General features: G+C 52.1%; 1 protein-coding gene across 3 annotated transcripts; it reads left to right on the forward strand.

Annotated features, from left to right (window-relative positions):
* Positions 1-124: 124 nt before the first annotated feature.
* Positions 125-22,220, forward strand: Urb2 (URB2 ribosome biogenesis homolog). 3 transcript variants are annotated; one of them, XM_027947978.2, is made up of 10 exons: positions 125-182; positions 1,618-1,756; positions 3,157-3,333; positions 5,101-8,410; positions 11,632-11,792; positions 13,272-13,382; positions 14,623-14,865; positions 16,986-17,073; positions 19,550-19,689; positions 21,794-22,220. In XM_027947978.2, exons 2-10 carry the CDS (start codon positions 1,631-1,633, stop codon positions 21,989-21,991), a joined length of 4,554 nt encoding a protein of 1,517 aa, XP_027803779.2. In that variant the 5' UTR covers positions 125-182; positions 1,618-1,630; the 3' UTR covers positions 21,992-22,220. The 3 variants fall into 3 exon arrangements, with proteins under 3 accessions (XP_027803779.2, XP_071475906.1, XP_027803780.2); XM_071619805.1 differs by lacking the exon at positions 13,272-13,382; XM_027947979.2 differs by lacking the exons at positions 16,986-17,073; positions 19,550-19,689; positions 21,794-22,220 and having other exon boundaries at positions 11,632-11,796; positions 14,623-14,767.
* The last annotated feature ends 4,504 nt before the right edge of the window (positions 22,221-26,724 follow it).

The following is a 26,724-nucleotide window of genomic DNA, read 5'->3' on the forward strand; positions in this document are numbered from 1 at the left end:
GGCGCGCCGGGCTGGGCCGCCGACGCCGACGCCGCGGCCAGGGCGCACTCGGCGCTCGGCTGGCGATGCCTGCGCGCCAGCTCGCCCCGCCTCTCCCCGCCTCGCCCCGCCCTGTCGGCGTCGCGTCAGCGTCGGCCGGAAGCGCCCGCAGCGCATGGGGCGCGGAGCGGCGGAGCGGCCAGGTGAGCCCCTTGCGGCCGGCGTGTTCGGCCGGGGCTGTCCCTGCGGGTGGGGGCGACAGGGCTGAGAGAGCCCCGCCTGCGGTGGGACCCCCAAAGGATGGACCTCCCCGGGACGAGGCCCCCACGGGATGAGCCCCCGCCCGCGGGGCGACCCCGGCCTGTGATAACAGCCCAAGAGATGAACCTCCCCAGGAATGAGCCCCAGGGATGAGCTACCCCCCATAATGCCTCTAAGGGATGAGGTATCCATCCAGGAGCCCTCGCCCACGGGGCGAGCCCTGCCTGTGATGACACTCCCAAGGGATGGACCCTCCCAGGAATGCCCCCCCCCCCCAGGGATGACAACCCCCCCATACCTCCCCAAGGAATGAACCACCCCCAAGAAATGAATCTCCTTCCTGGAATGAGACCCCCACCCCCATCCCCGGGATCCCCACAGCCCAGCGATAAGCCTTGCCTCCAACCAAGGGATGAGTGCCGGCGCCCCCACCCCACCCCCGCGTTGAATCTCCCCCAAGGGGTGAGCCCCCTTCCCCCATTTTAGTCTTCTTCGCTCAGGGCTGGGCCCCACCAGAGGGAGAACCCACCAGAACTGAGCCTCACCCGCTCTCCTCCCTGGTGGCTCTGGGCCAGCTTGGGGGCTTGGAGGTGGCCACGCCCCCGGGAGGGATGCCCCTGCCAGGTGGCTGCAGTTGCAGCAGCCCTCCTTTGGTTTGACCGAAAGATAAAAATCACTGTGATGTTTTTTCCGTTCTTGAGTTAGTCTATTTTGTTTTTATTTATGATAACTATTTGTATGTAGTGTATCAGAAAGTTTTTTTCTCTTGAGCTAAATTGCTCATTTTTTGTGATGAAAATAACATTTTGCTTATGACTTAAATCCAAAGCTGCTTGCCTCAGTTTTATATAACTGGGTGTATCTGTTGTAGTCTTCTCTGCAGATATGTATGTGGGGGTGTGTGGGATGTGTAAATTTCTTTGTGAGTACTGACTTTACAGTGGGGAGTTACTGTTGGAGCAGAGGTAACAGTGTTTCTCTTGGGATGAGTTAATGCCCCCTCTTTTCCTTGGAGAAACATCTTTTTCTAATACTGTATTGCATATTTATTTGTTTGCACTGCTTAACAGAATTTATCTTAACAGGTGATACATAGTACACTTTAGAGGTTATGTGAAGAGTTAATGATTCTTTCCATTCCAGTGGTTTGGTTTTTGCCTTGTTTGCACTTACCTCTGGGCGTGTGTTCACAGCAGAAATATTTGTAACATGTCTTCTGCACACTTTTGTCTGAATTTCCCCTAGGAAATTTGTCATTGATGTGTTTTAATTTGTTAAAATGTTTAATAGTACACAATAAGACCCCTGCTGTTTCTTTTCTGATGCCTGTTAAGTTTGCTCTTGTTGTAATACAACTGTCTGTTGTTTTGATTATAGATAACGGGTGGCAATGGCTGCTGTATATTCTGGCATTTCCCTTAAGCTTAAGAGCAAGACGACTTCCTGGGAAGATAAACTAAAGCTTGCTCACTTTGCTTGGGTTTCCCACCAGTGCTTCCTTCCAAATAAAGAACAAGTAAGTTTAATGTGACACTTATATTTTTATGATATAAAATAATCACTGTACAAATTGCATGTTGGTATTTATTTAAAAGAAAAAAAGATTAGAAAAGTTGGGAAGGAAACTTTGCAGGAGATTGATTAAAGGTAACGTCAGTGAAAAAAGGAGTCAGATCTTCCTGACTTCTTTCATGTTGAAGGTTGGGAAGTGGAAAAGTGTTAGTATTAATCTGTGCAGAGAAGGGGTGGAGATATAGATTAGTGGCAGACCACTTGCCTAGCATTGGGTCTAATCCCCAGTATTGTGGGGTGTGTGGAGAAAGCCATGCTGGAAATAGGCTGGTCCCACAGACATTGCTCTTTGCTCAAGCTTATTTGGCTAAAAATGGGATAACAGTAGGATGGCCGACTAAAGACTCATGAGATTGGACTGACACACATCCTGATACTGGTATTAAAGGAGGCAGCATAAGACATTGGAGATGGATCATGTTGTGGAAGTGCTCAGGGGAAATCTGTAGAACACCTGTCCTGTCCTCACCTGGTTGCACATGGAGTCTTCCTCGCAGTTTGGTGGTTGCCTGGCTGGTGCTGCTCAGGGTCGGATATGGGTAGCCTGACAGGCTGTGTGATCGGAATCTTCACTGTCCTTACCTTGAGAGTTTTCCCCTTTTGCTTGACCCCTCTTCCTACTATTCCTGGCAGCTCTGGGATTTCTGGCACTTGGAACAGAGGCCTCACCACTTCTCACAGCTCTCACATGGACAGTCATGGAGGGCACATGTATGCATCCCCTCTTGTCCAGCCCTGTGCATCAGTCCACACTGACTGTCTCCTGGCTGCGCTGAAGGTGGACTGGGGAAGCACCACACAGATCCCAGGGTTCTGACTCTTTTCGCCTTTGCTTTTTGTGTGTGATTCACTTGTGGCCACCTTCCAAGCAGTCAAGCTTCTACCTCTTAAAACTCAGCACAGCGTGGGAAAGAGGATAAGATGTTAGCATTTCTTCTGGAATTTTTAATTGGTCCCAGATGAAGACAAAGTTGGCTGTTTTTCCCTTTCTTTTCCTTTTTGGGGTATTGAACCCAAGTGCACTTTATCACTGAGCTACATCCTCAAATCCTTTTTTTTTTTTGGTACTGTTTTGAGACTATCTTCAAATTTGGGATCTTCTTGCCTTAGCACCCTAGTTGATGAGATGACAGGCATGAGCCACCAGGCCTGGCCCTTTTTATTCTTCTAAAAGCAAATGTGTTAAGATGCCCTGGCGTTGACATGATGTAATTTTACCACAAGTGAATTTTCCAGGAGAGTGTTCTCCTTGCAATTGGATTTGGTTGGATGTTCCCAGAGTGTTCAACATCTTTCTCTCTTGTAGAAGAAATTCATTTACTTATATGTTTCCTTCAAATTCAGGTTTTACTTGATTGGGCAAGACAGTCGTTGGTTGCATTTTATAAGAAAAAACTTGAACTGACGGAAGATGTTGTTGAAAGGCTTTGGGCCTATGTAGATAACATTCTACATAGCAGAAAATTGCAGAATCTTTTCAAGAATGGAAAGACAATCAATCTTCAGATCTCCCTCGTCAAGGTAACTTGTGAACATTCAGGAAATTTCAGGTGACTTATTGATTTATATCAAGTGGTCTGGACTATGCTAATAAGCTTTTTATAATATGTAATGTTAAAGAAGAGCTTAGACTGGCACAATTGTGCACACCTGTAATCCTAGAGGCTTGGGAGGTTGAGGCAGGAGGATCATGAATTCAAAGCTGGCCTTAGCAACTCAGCGAGATCCTATCTTTAAATAAAAATATTAAAAAGGACTGGGGATGTGGCTCAGTGGTTAAGTGCCCCTGGGTTCAGTCAATAAATAAGAGCTTAGAACTATTCAGAACAGATTTTGATTACATTTTTAATTGGAAAAAGTAGCCAGCAAACTATGCTAGTCTTAATTTTTACCCTGAATACAGAGGATTAAACTCAGGGGCACTTTACCACTTAGCTACATTCCAGCCCTTTTAATCTCTTATTTTGAGACACAGCCTCACTAAATTGCCCAGGCTGGCCTGGAACTTGTGATCTTCCTGCCTCGGCTCCTGGCTAGCTAAGATTACAAGTGTTTGCTACAACCCCTGGCCCTCAAAGATTTTTGACTGAAAGTAATTTTGAAAGCTGAAGTCAGAGATGTGAATTTCATTGTCAGCATAGTACTTTGAAATGCCATGAGAATAGCTAATTACACAAGGACTACTACTAAGGAGTATTTTGTATGGGACAGGCTCAAAGAGGTTACATAACTTGCCTCCCATCACGTGGGTGGTATGAGGTAGAGTTGGGATTTGAACCAGCTGGAGCTGATTACAAAGCCTGCCATCAGATCTAAGCCTCACCCTCATGGGTGCATGGGCAGAGGGGAAGTAAGTGGAGGAGAATGCCATGAGCTGCAGGTGGTTCTTGGGATGAGGCCCTCCACTGTGTGCTTTGAAGTAACAGACAGTGGGTCATTCTGAACCATCCTTTGGAGCGTGGAAGGAATATTTAGAACATCTCAATGTTCAAGAAACCACACTTACTACACTTAAATTTTTAAAGTGGGAAAGATTTTTACTGATGAGCCCATGGGGGCACATTGACTTCTAAGGACTCAGCATGTCTGCTGCAGCTTTCCAGAGCAGCCCTGAAGTTCGGAGTCAGCCCTTGTTAGGTGGAAGTGACGGTGCTTCTCGTAGGTAGCGTAGCATCCTGGACAGGTTGGATTCTTACCTCCCATAAGGAGCGAGTCATTCTGCCTGTCAGTGAATTTAGGAATCTGCTTGGCTCTCATTTCTGTTGTCTTTGAATTTTGGAATTTTGAGAGCAGCAGATAGTGGGTCTGCTGTATAGTGATGAGCAGTGACTGGCAATTTGCTTTCCTTTATAGAGTATCTTTTTTTTTTTTTTTAAAGAAGGAAACATATAATTGACTATAAAAACATGTTAGATCACACGGTCATGATCCAAGTGCCACTGTCTACCTACCTGGTATTATCAGAGCTGAGTTAACAGATTCAGGGGCTGAGAAGAACATTTAAGCCTTTTAAAGCCCAGCCTTTAAAAAATGGCGAACAAACCTACAAAGGCACTAATCCTGTTTGGAGTTGATACTGGCAAAAGGTAGGTGTGTGAATGAATCAAAGCAGGCGCTTGGCTGCCTTTCAGTGCTCTAAGCAAATGTCAAGTTCACGTAGATATGATAGTCTGGACATCTCTTTCTTACCAAGTGTGGGAGAAGAACGAGCTGATTGATTCTGTGGTACTATTTTGTGTAATTGTGAATTTAGGGAAGTAATGAGCTTTCTTTCTCTCTTAATCTCAGATCATCAATGAGAGAATAGCTGAGTTCTCTCTTTCAGGATCCCAAAGAAACATCTCTGCTGTCCTGAGCAGCTGCCGGGGCATCCTCTCGACGCCTGCCCTGGCTGTCATCTATACGGCCAAACAAGAACTGCTGGTGGCCTTGCTGAGCCAGCTGTGCTGGTCAGCCTGTAGGCAGCCAGAGGGAGCTGTGGCAGCCCCACTACTTGAGGTCATTCACCTGGCCCTGGGCCACTACCTCTTGATTCAGCAGCAGCAGGCCAACCCCAGACGTGTCTTTGGGGAAATGACCGGGCACCTGCTCCAGCCCTGCCTGATCCTGAGGCACCTTCTCTCTGGGGGTACATGGACACAGGCTGGCCAGGGCCAGGTGCCCCAGGTGCTCAGCCGGGAAGTCAGGAGTAAGCTTGAGGCTGTGCTTCGAGGGGGAGTTTTTCAGCCTGATATGCTCTCTTCCTACACAGAGGAGCTCCTGGGCCAGCAGCAAAGAGACACAAAGATCGGGACCCCAAAGAGTCTTCTCACTCCCCTGGACACAGTGGTGACCAGACTGCTGGATGCTGGCCACTGTGAACTGCACCTTCATGCCACCATTGTGGCCACCTCGGTCGCTGTGTTGTACAGGCTCTTTCTGGATTCTTACCTCAAGGAGGGAAACCAGTTTCTCTGCTTCCAGGCTCTCCCCAGGCTGTTTGGCTGCCTGCGAATTTCACACCTTCAAGAGGAGCCAGGAAAAGCCATGTCCATACCAGATTGGACCACAGAGCTTCTGGTAGTGGAGCAGCTGCTGAGCTCCGTGGCTAGCAGCAGCATCTACAATGTGGCCACTGACAGGATCCGACATGGGGAGGCGCAGTTCCACTTCTACCGCGGGGTGGCTGAGCTGTTGATAAACCACCCACAAGCACCTGTGCCAGCCTGGTTCCGCTGCCTCAAGATTTTGATATCTCTCAATCATTTGATTTTGGAGCCAGATCTGGATGACCTGTTGTCTTCAGCTTGGATTGATGCAGAAGTAACAGAGTTTCGAACGAAAAAAGCTCAGGAGGTGCTTATTCACACCCTCTTCCAGACATATGCCAAACTCCGACAGGTGCCACGGTTGTTTGAGGAGCTTTTGGGAGTGATCTGCCGCCCAGCTGCAGAGGCACTGAGGCAGCCTGTGCTGGCTGCAGGCCCCTCTGCTGCACTCTGCGCATGCCTCCTGGAACTGCCACCAAGTCAGGTCCTGGACATGTGGTCCCTTGTGCTGGACAAGTTCCAGTCTTTAATCCTACCCTGTTTGCAAAGTGATGTTGACATGGCCCTGAAGTCCTTGTCCCTCAGCTCACTGCTACACTGCGTCATGTTCAACATGCCCAGCCTGGACAGTAGCACACCCCTGCCTGTCATCCGGCGGGCACAGTGTATGATGGAGAGGGTGCTGGGAGAGCTCGTGAAGCCCCTTCTGGCCTTTCTGCTGGACACCCCAGGCCCAGAGTCTGAGCTGTGGCTACAGAAGGTGAGTGACTCTGCACTCCTGCTCTCTTATACCTGGGCCCAGGTGGATGCCATGCTCAGTTTGAACTGTGGCCAGTATTGCACTGTGGCTGGGACCCAGCTGGAGATCTCCAACTACCCTTCGTTACTCCCAGGTGTGGAAGCACGGCTTTGGAAGAAGGTCGAGAAGTTTACAGCCCAGTCCAGATCTCTTGGTAGATATTGCTTGGAACAGCTCTACCTGCAGAGAATGAGAAGGACACTAATGCAGACTAGCTCCCAGTCCGAGCAAGTCCTCCAGACTTTGAGGTGTGATGCTGCCTATATTCTTGGTTCTGGCAGGGGCAGCTTGAGTTTAAGGATGACAGCTTCCTGGGACGGGCAGGTAGGAACAGTGAGTGCATCTACATATCCTGCAGCACACTGGCATTTGTTAGTGTCAAACCTCCCAATATTAATACCCTACTTATGTCTGGATGACGTCAGATACCTGGCCAGGGTCCTGTTAAGAACTTTGCCAACCAGCCAAGCCCAGGGAGCCTCTGCAGATGAAGAGCCATCCATTACACTTGAGCGAGTGTCCACATCCCTCCTTCACAGCCCTCTCTTTCCAGAGGTGCAGTCCCTCCATTCTGCCTTCCTGAGGTGCGTAGCTACAAGGTGTTCCAGTATTCTGTGCTCCGGTTCCCAGAGTGGCCCGGGTTCTCTCAGCCAGCAGTTACCCTGGCTTTTGGAAAAGGACCACACAGTTATGGCTCACTGGGAATCCAGATTTGCAAAAGTTGGACCTGAAGGTGTAGAACCAAGAGGAGAAATTGCCCAGAACTTTCTGTCCCTGCTCAAGAGTGACTTTCCGATCCAGCTGGAGGATGAACAGTTAGGAGACCTCCTGGGGCTTCTGAACATTATTTCTGCTCTGCACCTGGACAGCCTCTTGCCACCCCATCATCTGCATTACTTTCTTTTGCTACTGACCATGGCTGTCAGCACACAGGGGCGTTCCTGTTCCTCCCTGGCCCTCCAGTTCCTGACGACCTGCTACCAGCTTCTTGCTTGCCTGCAGAGGGGAAGGAATGCCCGCTGTGTGTTCAGGGTCATGTACGTCAGTGATATTTTTGAGATTGTGCTAACCTCGTTGCTGCCAACCAGTGGTGGATTCTGCCTTGAGGTGGATGACCCCTCTTGGCTGCAGTTCCTCCAGGTGGTAGGGTCATTCTTGGAGCAGCTAATGCAGATGCTCATCCAGAGCAGACTGAGCTTGGTGCTCAATTTTGGGAAAATCACCACATTCCTCTCAAGGTGTAAATTGCACACTGAGGCAGCTTTCAGTGAGCAGTTGGGAAACCAGAGCCCTCTGGGCAGCCAGCTGCTTCTGGTGTGTCTAACCAAGTTGTGCCAAGTCCTGGGGCCTCTTGTCAAGGACCGGAGGCAGCTGCAGGAGGCACCAGCATCACTGCCCGAGTTGCTGCAGCAGGCTATGCTGCAGATGGCCACTGGTCTGCAGCCATGCTTGGTGCCAGGGACCAGGGGCCACTGCCTGCCCTCAGCCCTCCTCTCAGCTGTTGCCACACTTTTGGAAGTGGACCTAAGCCAGCACCCAGATTGGGTTGGGATTTCACAAGGGATGGACAGAGTAGTGCCCACCAACGCTGCCCTCTACCAGAGTGTTTACTCCCGACTGCTGTTGGAGTTGCCAGCCCTGGCAAGGGACACTCTGTCTTTCCAGGCAGCTTTGCAGTTTCTAACTCTGTTCTTTTCGGCCCCTGCACTCCATCCCCCAGAAGGACCTGTTTTTGTCTCCATACTTCATGCCGTGAGGACAGTTCTTGCAGGTAAGATGTCTTCTCCTGAGCAGGGGCTTGGGCAGCTGGAGCCCTGTCACCAGCATGCCTCTCCTTTTGGTCAAGGAGTGATACCTGCTGTCTTTGCAAGGTGCCCCACAGGGACAGTGGGAAGGGTGCCCTCCCAGTGCTGGCCCCAGGGTTTCCTTTTCTGTTTACACCGCAGGCAGGCATGAACAGTGGGTCTGTGGCTCTCCCACAGCACAGCACGGCCTTCAGGTGTGCCCCTCAGTGCCTTGTTTCTCACTGACTCTGGAGAAGGTCGTGTGTGTGTGTGTGTGTGTGTGTGTGTGTGTGTGTGAGGGGGGTTTCCTTAGTACTGGGACTGAACCCAGGGCCTCACACCTACTGGGCAGATGCTTCACCGCTGCTCTGCTCTGCTGGCCCTTGTGTGTGTTTTGAAATCTAGCCCCCCTTTCTCTTTTGGCCTTTAACCTGCTTTGGCTGTGGATGCCTGGCATTAGTTAATTTCACCCTTCCTTGACTCTCAGGGCTATACCTTGATTTTGTTTTTTGATTTTGTGTGTGTGTGGTGCTGGGGATTTAACTCAAGACCTTGTGTAGGTGAGGCAAGCACTCTACTAACTGAGCTATATCCCCAGCCCTTGATTTTTAATAGATGTAAAATCTGCCAACTCAAAAAAATTGCAAATGGCTCAGTTTGTAGGGGCCTCCTATGGCTCCTTAATGATAGTGCCACCTTCCCAGCCCCACTCCTCATGCTGCCTGTGGCTCATTGCAGGATGTTAGTGGAGGTTGCCCTATGGACCAGCTAGCCAGAACCTCAAACAGCTCAGCGAGAAAGAGCTGGTTTCTCCCTCCATCTCAGGGCTGAGGTTAATGGGTCACTGAAACCCTACAATGATAACTACGGAGGCGCTTTAGAACTAATGGGCAAGCATCAGTGTTAAGCCAGAATCCCACAACATAAAGTGCTAAATGTGCTATCGTTACAACTACAGAAAGTGTACATGTATGTATACAAGGGCTGGAAGCACATGCAGAACTTAGAACAGCCATGTGTTCAACTGTTGTGGCAATGCCATGCTCTCTTTATATACCATTTTCACACTGATGTAGTAATGGATAAACACTTTTCTTCTATGACTTAGTTTACTATAAGCAAGGATAGATTAGTGGTTTTGAGTGCCTCTTTCAAGCCTATGTAAAAACAAGTAGATAATGCAATAAAAAATCATGAAAATCTATTACAGTCACTAGTATATGAAAATAATATAGACTTTTACTTCTCTCCAAAGGCTAACAAAGGTTAGTGGGACCAGAGTCTGTCCTGTTTTAAGACAGTTCACCATGGTTGGCATAGGGCTTTGCTAAAGGACTGGGCTAGGCGTTAAGACAGTCTTGTCTTTGTAGTACTAGGGACTCAACCCAGGATGCTCTACCATTGAGCTACACCTACAGAATCTTTTTGTTTTGTTTTGAGACAGAGCCTTGCTAAGTTGCTGAGGCTGGCCTTGAGCCTGTGATCCTCCTGTCTCAGCCTCCTGAGTGTCTAAAATTGCAGTCATGGCCACCACACCCACCTAAGACAAGTCTTTTGAGGTGAAGCTGAGGATTTGGGCCCAGCCTGACCCTCAGTATGTGCTGAGCTCCCTTTTCCACAGAGAAGCTGTGAGGGTCAGTGGGGCCTTGTAGGAAGTAAAGCCACCTGGTCTGCCTGGGTCTGTGCCAAATCTGAAGTTGGTCTGAACAAGGCTGCCGTTGTCAGTGCCCTCCTCTAGCTGGACTTTGGGTCAGCTGAAGGAGCTCCACATGATGTTGTATCTTCCTATCAGCTAGTCTTTCAAGGAGTGGTGTTCCCCTTCCTACAGGGGCTAACACTGAGCCTTTCACTGAGACCAGCAATAGCCTCCTATGTGGGCTTCCCAGGCAACAGCAGCTGGGGTCTGGAGCTCTGGCCGCTTGGCCCTTTTGTTAACAGAATGCCTTATCCCCCATCCCCTGCAAGCCGTGGCAAGTTGAGGCAGTCTTTAAGCTCGACTCTTGTGTCCTTGTGCAGGTAGTGCCTCTGACCCCAGGGATAGAGCCTCAGCTATGGTGAGACCAGTGTGCTGCCTGTCCCTAGTCCAGCCCTCACACCTGAGCCATGTGACTATCCAGGGAAGTGTCAGAGTAGAGAGCCATCTGGAGAGATGCCATGCAAGGAGTGGCTCAAGGCACTAGCAAGGAACAGGGAATGCAAAGGTGGTCTCAGAGAACTGAAGAGTGGCCACACAGGTTACCCTGTGGAGATCCCTGTCTCCTTAGTGGCTCAGGTGTGGCTTTTGGCTTGGACACATGAGCCTTTATGAAGAATCCTTCCTGGCAGTGAACGACTTCCTCCCTGGGGTCACAGAAGCCAGCTTTACCGTTGGTCCTTCTGGGTGTAGAACTGTCTCCTGCTCTGAAGCAGTGAGCCGCTGGCTTTGGTCTGAGAAGTGACAGCGTCTTCATGGATCCCAGGAGAGAGGCCATGAGATTCTAGACACCCAGCCAGGACTCGGGGACACCATGCAGCCAAGCCTAGCTGTGTGAAGGGTGGTGGGCGGGTGGAGGGGAGCATGCACGAGAGGGCTCACCATGACATCCTCCTCTTTGCCAGCTGCAGGAGTATGCTATAGTGCCTACTTCACTGATGAGGGGATTAAGGCTGAGTGGCCAGGAGTTAGGGTCTCACAGCTTGTAGGAGTCTCAGACCTAGCTCTGTCTCATAGTCTGGTCCCTTGCCCCCAGCTCTGAGAGTAGTGGGCACACACTGGTCAGTGGAAGGCATTCTGGCAAGATGGGGTGGTCAGTCAGTTGGAGGATCAAGCTGGGGCCAGAGAAGGAAGGCTGGAGGACTCAGGTAGCATTCTTGGGGGTTAAGTTTCTCTTGCTCTTTCCAGTACTCCTGTCTAGTGAAAAGTACATTCCCACTGCTGCCCCTAACTGAATTTATATGACTCACCAAGGAAATAGGCACCAGTTGACAGGCTGCCAAGGGCAGAGTGCACTGTTGCTGAGCCTGCTGTTGGTGGCCGGCATGTGTACTGTGTGTGCACACTTTGCCTGGTGTAGCTCTATGTTAGTGGCACTGCCAGGGTTGTGTTCACCAGCACTTGAGTGTCCCAGGCCCCTCGAGCTGGGATTGCTAGTCTGCATGGCTGCTCACCGCCTCCCACAGCCACTCTGGCTTTTGTCCCTTCTTTATACCTTGGATTCTTTTCCTACAGATCCTGCCATCCCTGCTCTGGCTGCCCAGGACATTGAGCCTCACTTGGGAGCCCTATTCACCCAGATGTTGGAGGCTGGGACGATGGAGGACTTTGGGCTGGTGGTCCAGTCTGTTCTCCAGGGACTGGACATCCGTCATGTGTGGACGGCAGACATGCAGGCAGGTACCCTCCCTCTGCCCGCATGGCAGGCTCACATATTGTCGGCCAGTGGGCTTGTTTAGGATTCCACTCATCCTTAAAGTAAGCAAGCACATCCCTGCTGAGAACAGAAGCTCAGCCATGGGAGGAACCCTTGATTTCAAAGGGGACTGTCCTAGGTTACAAACTGCCTTCTTACCTTACAGAAGCTAGGTGTGACACACACGCATACTGACTCACGGAATGCTTAAATTCCACCTGTTCGCCACACTTCCGTGAAGACAGCCTGACATGAACACAGTCCACAGGCCAGCACTGGATAAGCATGTAGTCCCGCAGCCCAGTGCAGGTCCTAAGAAAGCCCTTGTGGCGTGGCCTACTGGGAATGACTCACACACAGCACTGGGGTATTGGAATCAGCTCCTCTGGGTGGTCCCAGGCATTGACTGCAGAGAAACTTTGTCACATGGAGCTGACAGTTGGTGACCAGGACTGTAGCCATGGCCTCTGGTCCAGCTGCCTTCACTCCTGGTCCTAGTTGATGCCTTGTGATCAGTTTTGATTGGGTGGGAGGGGAGCTAGGGAGGGTAATTTGGGAATTCTGGGGAAGAATGGGGGGTCCAGGGATAGCACAGTCTCTTGGTGGGCACAAGGGCTCTACCTAGCCACTCCCCTGCCTGTGCACTGACCCATCTCTGGAACTTGGACTGTGTTTCTGGAGCACACTTCGGCCTTTGGACTTTGGGGCTTCCTCCAGCAAATTGAGGCAATTTAGCTCCAGGTTTCTATGTAAATCAGCCAGTCAGAGGTCTTCAGGAGGAGGGAGGCTTGAACTGAGGGTTGAAGAATGGCAGGATTTGGGGGATAGGAGGAGAAGCACAGTGCAGGCAGTGTGCTGGTCTGCCAGAGCAGAGGGTGGGTGGGGGAGGAAGTGGCTGGGCATGATGCTTTCAGGGGCAGGGGTGTGGGAGTACATGGGTTTACGAGAGTGCACAGCCAGAGAGAGGTGAGCGGGGCTAGTGGCCAAGAGCAGCAGCAGGATGTGGGCCAGGGGTGTGGGGCTGCACAGTATTAGGGAAGAAGAGGCTGTCATGAGGCCAAAACCCAAGGTGTGATGTGCTTGGTGGGCACCCATGCTGTGGCTTGAGGCCAGCACCTGGGCCATGGCACCTCACCCAGTGTCTTCTTCCAGCCCCTCCTATCTGAAAACTGGTACTCCTGCTCTGAGGGACAGTCAGCGTCCTCCACAGAGTCTTGGTGAATGGCTGAGTTCATTGTCCTGGCCCCTTTGTGAGCCTGGCTGAGAGGCTCCTGAAAGGCCCCACTTTGCCAGAGCTGTGCTCGCCTCCCTGCCTCTAGGTGCTGGTGAGAACTCACCCTCAGGCCTTGTCACTGCCCTCGGCATGGCTCTCAGGGCTCTTGGGTCAAGGTATCAGCGGCAGTGAAGGTTCCTCCTCCAGGTTGGGAGCTGTCTGCGCTGAGTGCCCCCCTTGTTTCAGGCTGTTTTGTCTGCTGTTGGATTGCTCAAGCTGCTACTAAGCTGCCCGCTCAGTGGAGAGAAAGCGAGCCTGTTGTGGCGTGCATGTCCCCAGATAGTCTCGGCTCTGACGGTGAGTGGCCTCTGGGGATGTGCTCTCCTGCTCTTCCCCTCTTCCCTGAAGACAGCCAGCACGGGGCTCTGGCTTGGGGTAGTGTTTCTGGGCTGCTTCCTGCTGGTGGCTATGAGCTGCAGCCCAGTTTGTGTGTCCCGTCTGCAGCCCTGGCATGGGGATGGGGAAGGAGGCATGAGAAGCACTGGGTGACGTGACTCAGGGAGGAGGGGCTGGGGCTTGCTTCATCCCCACAGATGTTGTGCTCAATGCAGAATGTGTGTGCATTGGAGGGGGTGTAAGCCTGTGGCACTGTGAGGGAGATGCCCCTGGAGTGGCTGCTAGTGTCAGGGACAGGAGGGTCCTGTGTTGTCTTCCCCGGGACCTATGTCCAGCGGTCACTTGACTTTGTTTCACTTGAACAAAACCCTAGTTCAGTTTGGTCCAGGCTTGGCACTTCCACCCTGGGATGAGCCTGACCAGAACCTCCTGGTGATGGTGCCCAGGGCAGTGTCTGTTTCACCATTGTCCCCAGTGCTGCTTGGCCCTGCTATCTGAGGGATGTGCTCTGGGTCTGAGTACACCCAGAGAGAGGATATGGAGAGTGGCCCTCACCCACCCTGTGTTTCCCGAGTCTGCACCATGGTTGAAGCAGGTGGTTCCCGCATGTGTGCTGCTCATCCCTAGTGGAAGGCCAGTGGGGGGTCGGGTGCTGATGGCATGTGGTCATTTGCATGCCGCGCAGGTTGGAACCACTTCACTTTTTTCATGTGTGGCAAGCCCTCTGCATGGCCAGCACAGCAGGGGCCCTTAGTGTCAGAGACGGCGCAGGGTGTCCCCGGTGAACTTGGGGAAGGTTCAAGCTGTCCCTCTTCTCCAGTCTGTTCTCTTTATTTTCTGGAACAATGATTAGACATCTTTGATGGGATTTATAAGAAGTTTAAAAAGTCACGTTTGGTCCCAGACGTGGAACTGATGGCCTGTTTTGGGAAAATGCTATCATGTGTGTCTGACGTCTAGTTTTCTTGTGGGAACCTGGATGTGTCAACTCCTTTGTGAAAACAGCTTCTCTGTGCAGTAAATGAGTCCAGCAAGAAGTGTCTGCATCCACAGCAGGTGCCTTGGGTGTGACTGGCCTCCTTGACCCTTCACCAGTTCATTTAGAGCATGGACGGTCTCCTCTGCCTGCTAGTGCTCAGCATTCGTATTGTTTCTTGGAGAATCAGTTTTGCTCTCTTCCTTTACCTCTCTCAACCTCTAGCTGCAAAGCCGAGAGGCTTGTCAGGAGCGGCCCGTGGTCCTCACAGTGGTTGAACCTGTTCTAGATGTCCTGGCTCTCCTGCTGCGGCAGGGCGAGGAGGCCATCAGCAACCCCCACCATGTCAACCTGGCCTTCAGTATCCTGCTGACAGTCCCTCTGGATCACCTGAGGCCACCAGAGTATGGCAGAGTCTTCTTGGGGCTACACAATGTGCTCTTCTCCATCCTGCAGTGTCATCCAAAGGTGAGGGGGCAAGGGTGCCAGCAGTCTCCACAGCATGGGCAGGGGACTCCAGCCTTCAGCAGGGCACACGGCCTGTTCTGCAGGGTGCTCTGCTAAGCAGACTGGCTCCAGGAAGTTCCAGGCTTTAGACAAGCACTGGGCTCTGTGCGTTCTTTGCTGAGTCTAGCACATCAAATGGTGCTCGTTACTGATATTCAAGGGCTCGTATTTGAATAGACCCCTGCTTTGCTGAAGTCTCTTAGGCTCAAGTTTGAGTGGGTGGAGGACTGAGGTCCCTGGCTCTGGTTTCAGAGTAGACTGACTGCTTTTGGCGCTTCACAATGCAGCAGAGCGCACTCACTGCCTACCTGCTGCCTCCCCCATTGCTGGCCTGCAAGGGAGGCAGTCACCCCTCTGGTGGTGAAGCAGTGGAGGTCAGCACTGGGATGTCCTGGGCCAGGGCTCTAAGGCTCACTGCATGCAGTGAGAACTCCCGAACATGAAGTACTCGCATCTTCACAAGCACCCAGGTATTCTCCAGGGTTCGGCAGTTCTGGGGAGACCTGCCAATAGCACAGTTTTTCAGACAGATCATCTCTGGCAAGCTAAGCACTTACCAAGTTGGGCTTACTCCAGAGCCTTCCCCAGCCAGCCATCACCCGTGGCCCTGCCTCTCCTGTCAGGTCCTTGTCAGTTGTTAGGTAACTGAAGTGCCCCTGCAGTGCCAGTCAGTCACAATCCAAGGCTGTGGAGTTTTGCAAGAGATGGAGGATTTCCTGAAGTGGTGACATGCGAAGAGGCTGTGTGGATCTAGGAAACTACGATCACATGAGCATTCAGCAGACCTAGACAGGAACATGGGAGCGTTTTGTGATCCGAACATTAGGCAATGGGAGGACACACAGGTGACCACACTGTGAGTCCACACTGGCACAGATGCCCACTATTCTCAGGGACACCTGAGGGTGCAGCGGAAGGCTGGCTGCCAGTGCCACGCTTGGCGGCCACGTGTCTTGTCTCAGTCCTTGTGAGAGCCCATCATTGTCCTCGTTTGCTGAGGAGGAAGCTGAGACACACACACACACAGAGGCCAGATGACTTGTTGCAGTCATGTGAGGAGGTGGTTTAGAGGGTCTGCTCCTGGATTTGTGGCTTTTCACCCTAAGGTGACAGAGCATCAGGAGAGGCTGGGGAGTGGCAGCTCTTGGGGATGCTGGCAGAGCCCGCCTTTCTGTGGGCGTGCAGTGACTTGACCTGTGCAGTGCTGCTCAGAATGTTGCTGGATACTCACAGAAGACACTAGTCAGTCCCACGCTTGAGTCACAGCAGGGCAATGCTGTCAAGTAAAGGGTTCAGTGGCTTCTGTATAGTCCAGCACAGTGACCACTGGCCTCCTAACAGCATGGCCATGTGTGGTCTGCAGACTGGCCTGACTTAGAGATGCATACCTAGCTGTACTTAGCGTGTGCATTGGTTTAACCTGAGTATTACACTGCATGGGACTGCCTGGGGATGGCGCATGTGTGCACATGTGGTGTGTGTGTGCACATCGTCCAGGGCTGCCTTGGCGGTGTGTGCGCCCATTGCCCGGGGCTGCCTGGGGATGGTGTGGTCTGCTCCCCATATGTGTGCACATCCCACGGGGCTGCTGGGGATGGCGCGTGGTCTGCTCCCAAAAGGGTTGAATGTGAGGAAGCATTTTGTCATTTTGGCACATGTTTAAAACAGTCCCAGCAGACCTTTTCATCCCTCTGGACAGAGGAGTTTTGCTCCCCATTTTATGTGGATTTGCTTGTGAGGCCCTTCCCTAGCACCAGTTCTATCTGAATGAGTCAGGTGTTGTTGCTGTTTGTTTCCAGGAGTGTTAGAACCAGCTTAGGGGAAAGCACAGCTTCAGCAGACTGTAGGCCAAGCTTATCCACCAGCTTCTAGAATTGTTCAGTGTGGAACCTCTACCACAGACTGGAAGCAAGGGTTAAAGAGCCAAGTGCAGGGTGGGTGAGCAGTCACACCAGAGATGAGGCCAGAGGAGCCTCCTGGCAGCAGGGCACGCCTGTTGTGAGCCTGCAAGGCAAGGTGAAGAGAGAAGCAGGTGGACAGATGCTTGCACGCTCACTCTATTCTCTGATCTGCCATTGCAGGTGGTGCTGAAGGCCATCCCGTCTTTCCTGAACTCCTTCAACAGACTGGTGTTCTCAGTTATGCATGAAGGGCGGCAGAAAGACAAAGGTAATTCAGAATAGCAGCCTCAGAGGCAGTTCCAAGTATATTTATCATGTGGCCACAGATGTAACTAAGATAAATCTACTAAGCCGAGTTTAGGTCATCAAATAAACACTCAAGATATTAAAGAAAAAATAAAACTCATTTTATCCTATTCAAAACAATGGACATGTTTGTCACCTCTAATTGAAACAATTCTTTTTCTGGAAAGAAAAGTATGTAGATTTAGGAAATTTTTTTGACCACATAGCTTGTATAGGAGATATTTTTATGACTACATTTATAGTCATTTTTATGACTACAGCTAGCCAGGCACAGCGGCTTACAGGGGAGGCCAGCCTCAGCAACTTAGTGAGACCCTGTCTCAAAGTCAAAACGGATTAGGCTGTGGCTCAGTGCTAAGGTGCCCCAACACCAAAAGAGACAGAGACAGATGGCACTGTGCTCCTGCCCTTGAGTGGGTGGTTTCTGGGAGGCAGAAGGAGCAGGGTGCAAGCTTCCCACTGACACGCGGCTGAGGCAAGGCCCTGCACCTTCCCTCTCACCTGACCCACAGGGTCATGCCTCTCTCCCAGGGAAACTCACCCTGTCACAGGCAGTACCAGGGTCTGTGTCTGGGTCTTTTTCAGCTTTGAAGGTGTGAATGCTGTTTGCATTTCTGATTTGGGGAAGTTCTCATTATTGGGAAGGGTTGCACTGAAGTAGGACTTGCTGTTTTACGTCACGATTTTGAAATTGAGACATGGTACTCAAGCATGGGGACCAGGTATTGCGGGATGCCCTGGTCAGATGGGAGGTTATGTTGGGGAGCCCAACCCAGCAGCCTGGGCTGACAGGAGCAGGCTTCGACACCTCCCATAGGTGCCCCAGGCTGCGGCAGTAAGCCAGGTCCTTGGCCTGCAATGGAGAGCAGAGCACAGTGCTCAGCTGCTCTGCTGGAGACCACGCAGCGGCACAGTGAGCAGTTTAGCCTTCTGTGCTCAGGATGGAGGACTGCGTCTGCTGAAGAGCAGGGCTAGGGAACATTTCCTCTCACACCAGCCTGGGCTCGCAGCTAATGGCTGCCTGCTGTCCTGTGCTGAGACCCGCAGATAGATCCCATCCGAGCGCCTTAAGGGCACTGTTCTGATGGTGCTGTCTGCCTAGATGGGAGATGGGCAGGCCTGGCCGAGGCCTGTGGTGTGGAGTGCAGCCTGGCCTGCCCCCTGAGTCCTTCGTCATTGTCTTGCCACGTGCCCACATTGTCTAGCCCAGTTACATGCATCTGTTTGTTCCCTTTATCTGGTGCATTCTTAAGTGGCCATACATGAAGTCAGGGGCTGAAGTAGCCCCTGCCAGGTGCTCATTGGAAACAATAGGGTGAGCTTCTGAAAGGAGGAGAAGCGGTGGGCTGCCATGGGCTGTGGAGTGCCCCCTGGTGCTGCCATCTTGTAGCTTCACAGGAATCGCACTGAAAGACTACACCCCCTAGAGGTGGTCGTGCACTCATTCAGGGTTTACAGAACGTGTTGCCTGTCTAAGAATCAGCCTCACTGAGGTCCAGCATTTGTGTGACAGACCACCTCTGCTCAAAGTGCAGGGCCGAATGAGTCCCAACAGCCTGCAGCAGTGGGAAGCACAGCAGTCCCGGCGGGGGGCAGCCCACCGCTGCTTCCTATGGGTGCCTTGGGCTCTGACCTCTTGGCCCAGCCCCAGGCAGCTGTGGCTAATGTGCTCTGTGTCACTACATTTCCCTGCATTTTTTAAAAAATATTTTTTAGTTGTAGGTAGATATACTTTTATTTATTTTTATGTGGTAAGGATGGAACCCAGGGCCTCACATGTGCTAGGCAAGTGCTCGCTCTACCACTGAGCCTCAGCCCCAGTCCCTCACCTGCGTTTTCTAGACTTACAGAACTGGGCTGCCACCAAGCTGAGCCAAGCAGGGAAGGCGTAGGCTGTGTGAGTTTTTGGACTGAGTCAGGGCCTGGGGGCCATAGCACTACAGGAAAGTGGGTCCCAGAAGGCCAGAGGCTGCCTTGTGACAAGGTGAGGTCCATATCCACCTGTCCATCACACAGTTGTCCAACTTTCACCACGGCACAGATGCAATTTGGCATCTTATTTTTTTGAATCATGTGATATTAGTGCACAGTTGTTTTTCTGTAAGACAACTTGCCATTTTTCCCGTTTTATCTACCTTGTAGACGTGCGTCTCCTGTTGAAACGCAGGAGCAGTTCTAGATGTCGTCCTGAAAGTCTTATTTTCCTGGTGGGACTCTTCAACATCCCACGCACTCCTGAGTGTTGTAGATGTTCTTTCTCCCCTGGGTGTCTAGGTAAATATTTGGACATATGTTTTTTCCTTTCTCTTTTCTTCAAAATAAGCCAATCAGAGAGCCTGGAAAATGTAGAGACTCAGGTGTCTGCTTGTGGTAGAGGACTGGAGGAGCTGGTCTGACTGTGCTGTGTTTGGAGCTAACCCGTTGGCCCTTGTCTGCAGGATGTGCGGATGACCTGCCGGTGATCCTGGAGTGTGCGCGCTTGGTGGAGCGCATGTATAGCCACATTGCCGTGCGGTCCGAGGAGTTCACCACGTCGTCCCCCTTCCTAGTGGCCCAGTACGTGACGGAGGCGCAAAAGGTAAAGTCCAGGTTGAGTGTCTTTCTAGGTTTTATTTTTATTTTATGGTACTGGGGATTGAACCCAGAGGCACTCAACCACTGAGCTACATCCCAGACCTATTTTATTTTGAGGCAAGTTCTTGCTGAGTTGCTCAGGGTCTCATTAAATTGCTGAGGCTGGCTTTGAATTTGGGATTCTCCTGCCTCAGCCTCCTGAGCTTCTGGCATTGCAGGCACTGTGCCCTGCCCCAAGGTCTTCTTCCATAGCCCCTGAGTGGCTTCTTCCCTGAAAGACGAGTGGGCCTGAGCCCACTGTCCTGTGCATGGCCAAGTGTGTGTGGCATCACTATGGGCTGGCCTGAGGCCTGAGTGGAGCCTCACCTGGGAGGTGCCAGGGCTCCTCGGTTTGTTGTCACTCTAGCACAAACTCGGCACCTAGTTTGATCTATGCCCTGAGTGATCTGACAGGTGGCATGCCACTCAGAACTAAGAACGAGAACTGTTGTGGGACCAGGCTAGTGAGGAGGGGCTGGTGGTCTGAGTCCTCTGCTGCGTGGCAGGGATCTTAACTCTTGGGGCCGCTGTTGTGAGACTCAGCAGCCCCGGATGCTCAAAGCAGATAGCAAGGTGAAGAGGCAGGCAGAGTTGGTCAGATTAGTCCGACTTCCCAGCTCAGTGTTCTGGGTCACGAGTTTGTGGCCTGAGTCATTTCACATTGGGATGTCCTTGCTTATTTTTGGAAGCCTGTGGTATCCTCAGTACATTTGCCATAGGACTGAACTGGGCTGCACCAACCTGCTTGCTTAAGTGGCCCTAGGCAGGTCCAGAGAGCAGGCCACGTGGAGCGCTCTTGTGTGTCCGTCTGCTGTGTAGTGCATTCCTGTCTTACTGCTTCTGCCTCCCTGTGAAGGAGCCAGCCTCCCCTGCAGGCGTGCTGTGCACAGGAGCGAGCATGGCATGGTGAGCGAATCAGGACACTGGGATGCTCACTGGGAGTTGGGGACATGGGCTTCCTTCTCCAGGGTGTCTGGCTGAGTGGACTGCTTGGCACGCCTCCCTGTCCCTGCTTCAGGCAGGACTAAGACTGTTGGGTGATCTTATGACCTACCTGTGCTAGCCTCAGCTAGCGGCCCTGTCCACGTTCTGTGTGGACGTGGGGGCTGGGGACAGCCTGGCCACATGTTTGAGCAGCTGGGTCTTTGCCTGCTGGAGTGCAGACCACAGAGCGCCAGAGGCCCTGCATGGTCCTTGAGTGGCACATGCCCACACCCCTACTTTGGCAACTGCAACTGTGTAGCATTTGTGTGAATTGTGGTATTTCCAAGCACAGATTCTTTAATATGCAAACTTTGATGAAAGAAAAATCAGCATCGTATTCTTTTACTAAAGAATACGATGAGGCAGTAAGATCACTTCACTAAGGCCGAGAGAGCAAGCAGTGATGGGAGCCCTGGGTCATGCGATTCCGACACTTACCTTAGGAGAGGCCTCTGGTCTCCTGGCCTCGTTTTCAGGCCTAGTGTTCACTTATCCGTTGTGTTATTTTAATCTTGAAATCCATTGGTTGCAGTGTATGTTATAGCCTTCATCGTTTTTTAAATTCAGTAATGAGAAAAAGGCTCCCTATGTACTGGAAGCTTCTACCAAGAGCACCGTCAGTCTTTCCAGTCCAATGCTTAAGTGCTAGACAGCAGGTGCAGCTCGACAGACTGCACACCCTCTGCTTCCAGTGGGAGCACCTTCCTGATGGGTAGACCCAGGTGAGCACATGCCAGGCAGAACTCTCTGCAGCCCAGTTGTCTTGTCCCGCCTGTGGTCAGCAGCCACCATGGGAATAGGTGAGGACATTGCTGCAGCTTTCGTCTTCTCTGCCCCATCCCCTTTACCACCAGGGCTCTCTGTGGCTGGCTTGGGGTGAGTGCTTTGAACTGCTCGTCTGTCTCGGGAACTGTGGCGTTGCTAGTGGTGTTCTGTATGTTGACCAGTGGTCCTAGCACTGTACAGGTTGACTTTTTCTTGCCTTAAAAATCAGATATCCAAAGCCCCAAGGCTCTGTGGTGCCAGCCTGGTGCAGCCAGAGGTCTGTCCCAGGTGTCCTCATGGAGCTCTGCCTTGCTTCCCAGGTGACCTTGTACCCCGCTGTGAAGGACCTACTGCAGGAGGGCATCTACCTCATTCTGGACCTATGCATTGAGCCTGATGTCCAGTTCCTCCGAACCTCACTACAGCCAGGGGCCAGAGACGTCTTTAAAGAACTGCATAGTGACTACCTCCGGTACCACAAAGCCAAGAATGAAGGAGAGAAGAGGTACACTGCCTAGGCCTCGCAACACAGTGACTACCTCAGGGACCACGAAGCCGAACATGCAGGAGATCAGATATACCACCTGGGCCACATGGCACAGCGCCCTCGGAGAGCCTGGGCAGCATAGCCTTGAAGCCTCAGCAGTGTGGAGGGTGAAGGCCCTGAATGTCCTGGTGCCGTGTTGATCTGTGGAAACTCTGTATTTTTACATCATGTTTTTTTAAATATATCTTCTGTGTGGTTCAGTCTGTCTTTTTGTCATCACTCCTTACCTTTGGTCTAGGATTGTATCCAGGGTCTTTACACGCTGAGCACACACTCACACCATGGACTACACCCCTGGCCCAGTGTGTCTTTTTGTAAGTATGTGTTGCGTTAGAATTCTGAAAGCAGACCCTGGAATGAGATTGCTTCAGTAGAAGGGTTGCTGGTTCTCGTCCTGGCTCAGTGGGTTCTGCTCCCCGCCCCCCCAGGTTAGCAGCTATAAGGAACTGGATTTTTGCTTCTGGTGCATGAGTTTGTAATTAAATCCTGTTTAAATACCTCTGCCTTTTAAATTCAAGCCAGAAATAATGGGGGAGAGATTCCTGAGATGCCATGCTTCTGCCTCCCCTCTGAGAACCTTCCTGATGTCCCTGGGAGACAGCACCCTGGCTCCAGGGAGCTGTGTCTGCTGAGACAGCAGCAGGCACCTGGGAGGCTCCTGGCACCTGTCTGGAGGGTGGCTACTCCTAGCAAGGCACCAGGGCTCTTTTTGCTTTGCTCTATGTTCATTTTGGAATTAATTTTTTCCATTCAGTTTATTAAAATAATTTTGTTTTCATTGCCTAATTGATAACAGTTTGGGTATGAGGTGTTTCCTGAAAAGCACATGCATCAGGCAATGCAGGAATGTTCAGAAAGGAAACATTCGATTAGGAGAGCGGGGACCTCACTGGTGCAGTAATCCATTGGATGGATTAATGATGTGAGTGGAGCACTGTGTGGTAACTAAGCAGGTGGGGCACTGGAGTGTGCCTTGGGCATGGTGTGTCTTGTCCCTGGCTCCTTGGCTCTCTTTTGCTGTGAAGCTGTCATGAATTGGCAGTTTCCTCTACCACACCCATGAGCTCTGCCTCACCTCAGGCCCAGAGCAATGGAGTCAGCCCACCACAGACTGAACTCTGAAACCATGAGCCGAAACCAACTCTCCCTCCCCTAAGTGGTTCTTTTTTTTTAACCAGGGATTGAACTCGGGGGCACTTGACCACTGAGCCACATCCCCACCCCTATTTTGTATTTTATTTAGGGACAGGTCTCACTAAGTTGCTTTTTGCTCTGCTATTGCTGAGACTGTCTTTGAACTTGAGATTCTCCTGCCTCAGCCTCCCGAGCTGCTGGGATTTCAGGTGTGCGCCACTGTTCTTGGCTTCCCAAAGTGCTTCTTGTCCCATATTTCGTCTTAGATGAAAAGCTGACTAACATACTAAGCACCATGTTTTCATTTGAGCAACTTGAGCAAAAGAAAAGGGAAGAAAGCTTGAAAACTCACTCATGGTGCCATGTGCCACCACCCTGGAGCGCCTCGTTAACCTGTGTGTGGACGAGGAGGGATGTGTGAGCACACCATAGTGAGGCTGATAAAAGTACACTTGTAAAAGCTGCTTAGTGGCTTCATTTGTAATCATTCAGTGTCATCTTGGGTCCGTGGAAACGGCTGATGTCATTCCCAATGCTGCACAGTGGTCCACTAAGCAGAGCCAGCTGCTGGGTTGACTGGCTCTAGTGATGTCGAGGTCTTTCCCATCTCCTTTTGTGGCTGGCTCCTGTGGCCAAGTCTTTGTGTAGGGCCAGCTCCTGTGAGCAGTCTGGAAACTGTGTCAGGCTATAAGACTTCTGTGTGTGTTGCCAGATTGCCCTCTGGAAAGGTACAGGGGTACCTTTGCCCTGGTCACTTGGCACTGTTGGCTTTGTCTCCCTGACAGGAATGTGCTGCATTTCTCTAAAAGATGAGGGTGGTGTCACAGTCACGTGTTTGCTTCTTGTGTGAGGGTCACGCAACGTCCTTGTCCGTCTCATTTGGGAGGTCTGCTTTTTGATCTCTGTCTTGTGGGAGTCTCCCAATGCCCCTTTTCAGTCAGCCGTGTGTGTACTTCTGCACCGTTGGGATGGTGGCCCTCAGAGGCCCAGTTTATTTTCTTACTGTTTTTGAAGTGTATGTGGCTGGAGTAGGCAAAGAGGAACACCTCTGAATACCTAAGAGAAAGAGCCAGAGCTTCCCATCCCCAGTCTAATTGTACATCCTACGTTGGCTGCGTGTAGAAAGGACAGTCCTCTGCATCGGCCTGTTTGGTCCTTCCCTGCCCGTTTCCCCCCTACTTTTATGGTGCATTATAATTACACAGGGTTCCTTGTTACCTATTCATACCTGCACAGGTGCAATAGTGAAATCCAGTCAGCTTCATTCTCAGTGGGCCCGACCCGTTCCTCTGCTGGCCTCCCTTCCATTTTCATGAGGACCCCCGCTCCCCACACCTTTTCTCTGGCTCTTGCAGGGAAGAACACACCACCTCGGGTCTGACCTGCTTCACTTAATGCCCGCCAGTGCCTTTTGCTCGTGCTCCATGCTGCAGTTTGTTTCCCTGCTGAGTTTCCAGCGGGAACCTCCCAGGGTCACCTGAAGATGGAGCTGGCCACCTTTCAGGGGCCTAAACAATGGGAACTTGAACCTGCCTCCTGGGTTGGTCCTTGAGGCCAGGCTCAGGGACAGGAAGGACAGCTGGGCCGGGCCACGCTGGCCCCAGGATGGCCTACACCGGCACAGGTGGGGTGCAGCTGCGGCACTGGGGGGTGGAGTGGGCGGAGCAGAGCAGGTGGGGCACAGGTAGGGTGCAGGTTGTGACCCCTTCCAGCAGGGAACATCCAGGCTCAGGTGTGGCACTTCCATGCTTGTCCTGGCAGTGAGCTTGCTGCCTGCCTCGAGTCCCATCAGAGCTGTCATGGAGGCCTGGGCTGCAGCTCCATTCCTCCTTCCTCCTGCTCAGCCTGCACCCAGTGTGGCTACAAGCAGCATTGCTGCTGTTGCCTTGGGCCCTGGTCTGCCTGTGCTCTGCTGCCCTTGGCTCTTCCACATGGGCTCCAGCCCTCAGCCTCTCCTTCCTATGGTCACTCTGCCATGCCCTGCCTCTCCTCCTGTTCCCTGTGGGTGTTCTTTGCAGCTTCGTATCCACGTTGCCCAAGCCTCCGTAGCAGCTCTGATGGGACTCTAGGCAGGCAGCAAGCTCACCAGACCAGAGATGCTGCCGCAGCTGAACCAGGTGTACAGGCCTTGCACCCAGCAACTTAGGAGGCCGAGGCAGGAGGGTCACAAGTTCAAAGTCAGTGTGGGACCTTAGTGAAGCACTGCCTCAAAATTTTAAGAATAAAAATGGCTGCTGGTGAAGATCAATGGTGGAGTCCCCCGGGTTCCATCCCCTATGGTGAAAAAGAAGGAAAGGCTGAGCATCTCTGCTAGTGACTAGCGGCCCCAGCAGCCCCTCCTGAGCATCTCTGCTAGTGACTAATGGCCCCAGCAGCCCCTCCTGGCCTCCTCCCTCAGGTAGCAGCCAAATACAGGAGGAAGCTCAGTAAGGAGCTGGCGGGCAGGAGGCTGCTGTCTGTCCTCTTGGGTGCCACCTCATGTGCTACCATCCCAAGGCCTAAGGCTGGGCCCCCAGTGCCCCAACTCCCACAGCTGCAAGTCTCCACTGAGCCAGACCCAGGCCACGGCCTCCTGTGCAGTGTTAAGGCCCAGTACCCACGCCCATGGGCCTCCCCACAGGCATGGCTGTCTTGCCGCTCTGCCTCCACCCTGTGATACCTCTTGCTGTTGTTAGCATTCCTGACTACAGCAAGCTCCCCAGAACCAGGGCTGTGACCCCATGCCCAGCCTCGTAGCTAGCACAGAGGCGCCTAGAGTGCCAGCTGGGGGTAACAGAAGGTGGAGGGGTGGGCACAAGAGGGGCAGGTCTGAGGCCCGCCGCTGAGTCGGGTGGGGGCATCTGGGACTGAGCAGGCTGGAGCACTGCTGCACAGCCCTCCTGAGCCACCTGGAGACGGGATCCTGTGCCCTCCAACCAGCTGAGAGCGACCCTCCCTATGGGGTCCAGAGCAACAGAAACGACAGCAGGGGGCCTCAGTGTCCACACAGCCAGCTGCTCCGGAACTGGGCCTCCAAGGCCAAGGTCACCTGATGCACCCTCTGAGGCCCCAAGGACCACATTTCTCTTGGAAGTATGGGTTGGAGAGAGGGTGCTCATGCTGTCTGGTGAGGCAGATGGCCAGACCCCATTCACTCCACCCCTGGCAGAAGCTTAGAAGAAGGAGGCTCATGGGAGATATGGCCGCAGGTACCTCGGGCCCCTAGCCACCCTTACATCAGAAGCTGGGTTCTAACAGCCAACATAGTAGAGCACCTGCCCACTGTGCCTTCTCACCACTGCCTTCTGGTCTGCCCAGATCCATATGCTTGAGTTGCTGTGTCTGGCTCCAGGCAAAGGGCTTTTGGGCACAAAAAAAGGAAGATGTTTTGAGTTCCCCATGTGGAACTGCCCAAGAGCTAGGCGGAAGCATCTCTTTCGTCTCTGCAAGATTTGCAGGTGTCCCCTCTTTCTTTGCCCCCTCTTGGAAATAGCTGTTTCTCAGAGGTGTGAGATCACTTCTGCTCTATTTTGTTTCAGAAACATCTGAAAAACAACGGGTAGAGATGAATTTTATGCCAACTCTGGGCTT

This window comes from Marmota flaviventris, chromosome 12, assembly GCF_047511675.1.
Source record: "Marmota flaviventris isolate mMarFla1 chromosome 12, mMarFla1.hap1, whole genome shotgun sequence".
Classification (NCBI taxonomy): Eukaryota; Metazoa; Chordata; class Mammalia; order Rodentia; family Sciuridae; genus Marmota; species Marmota flaviventris.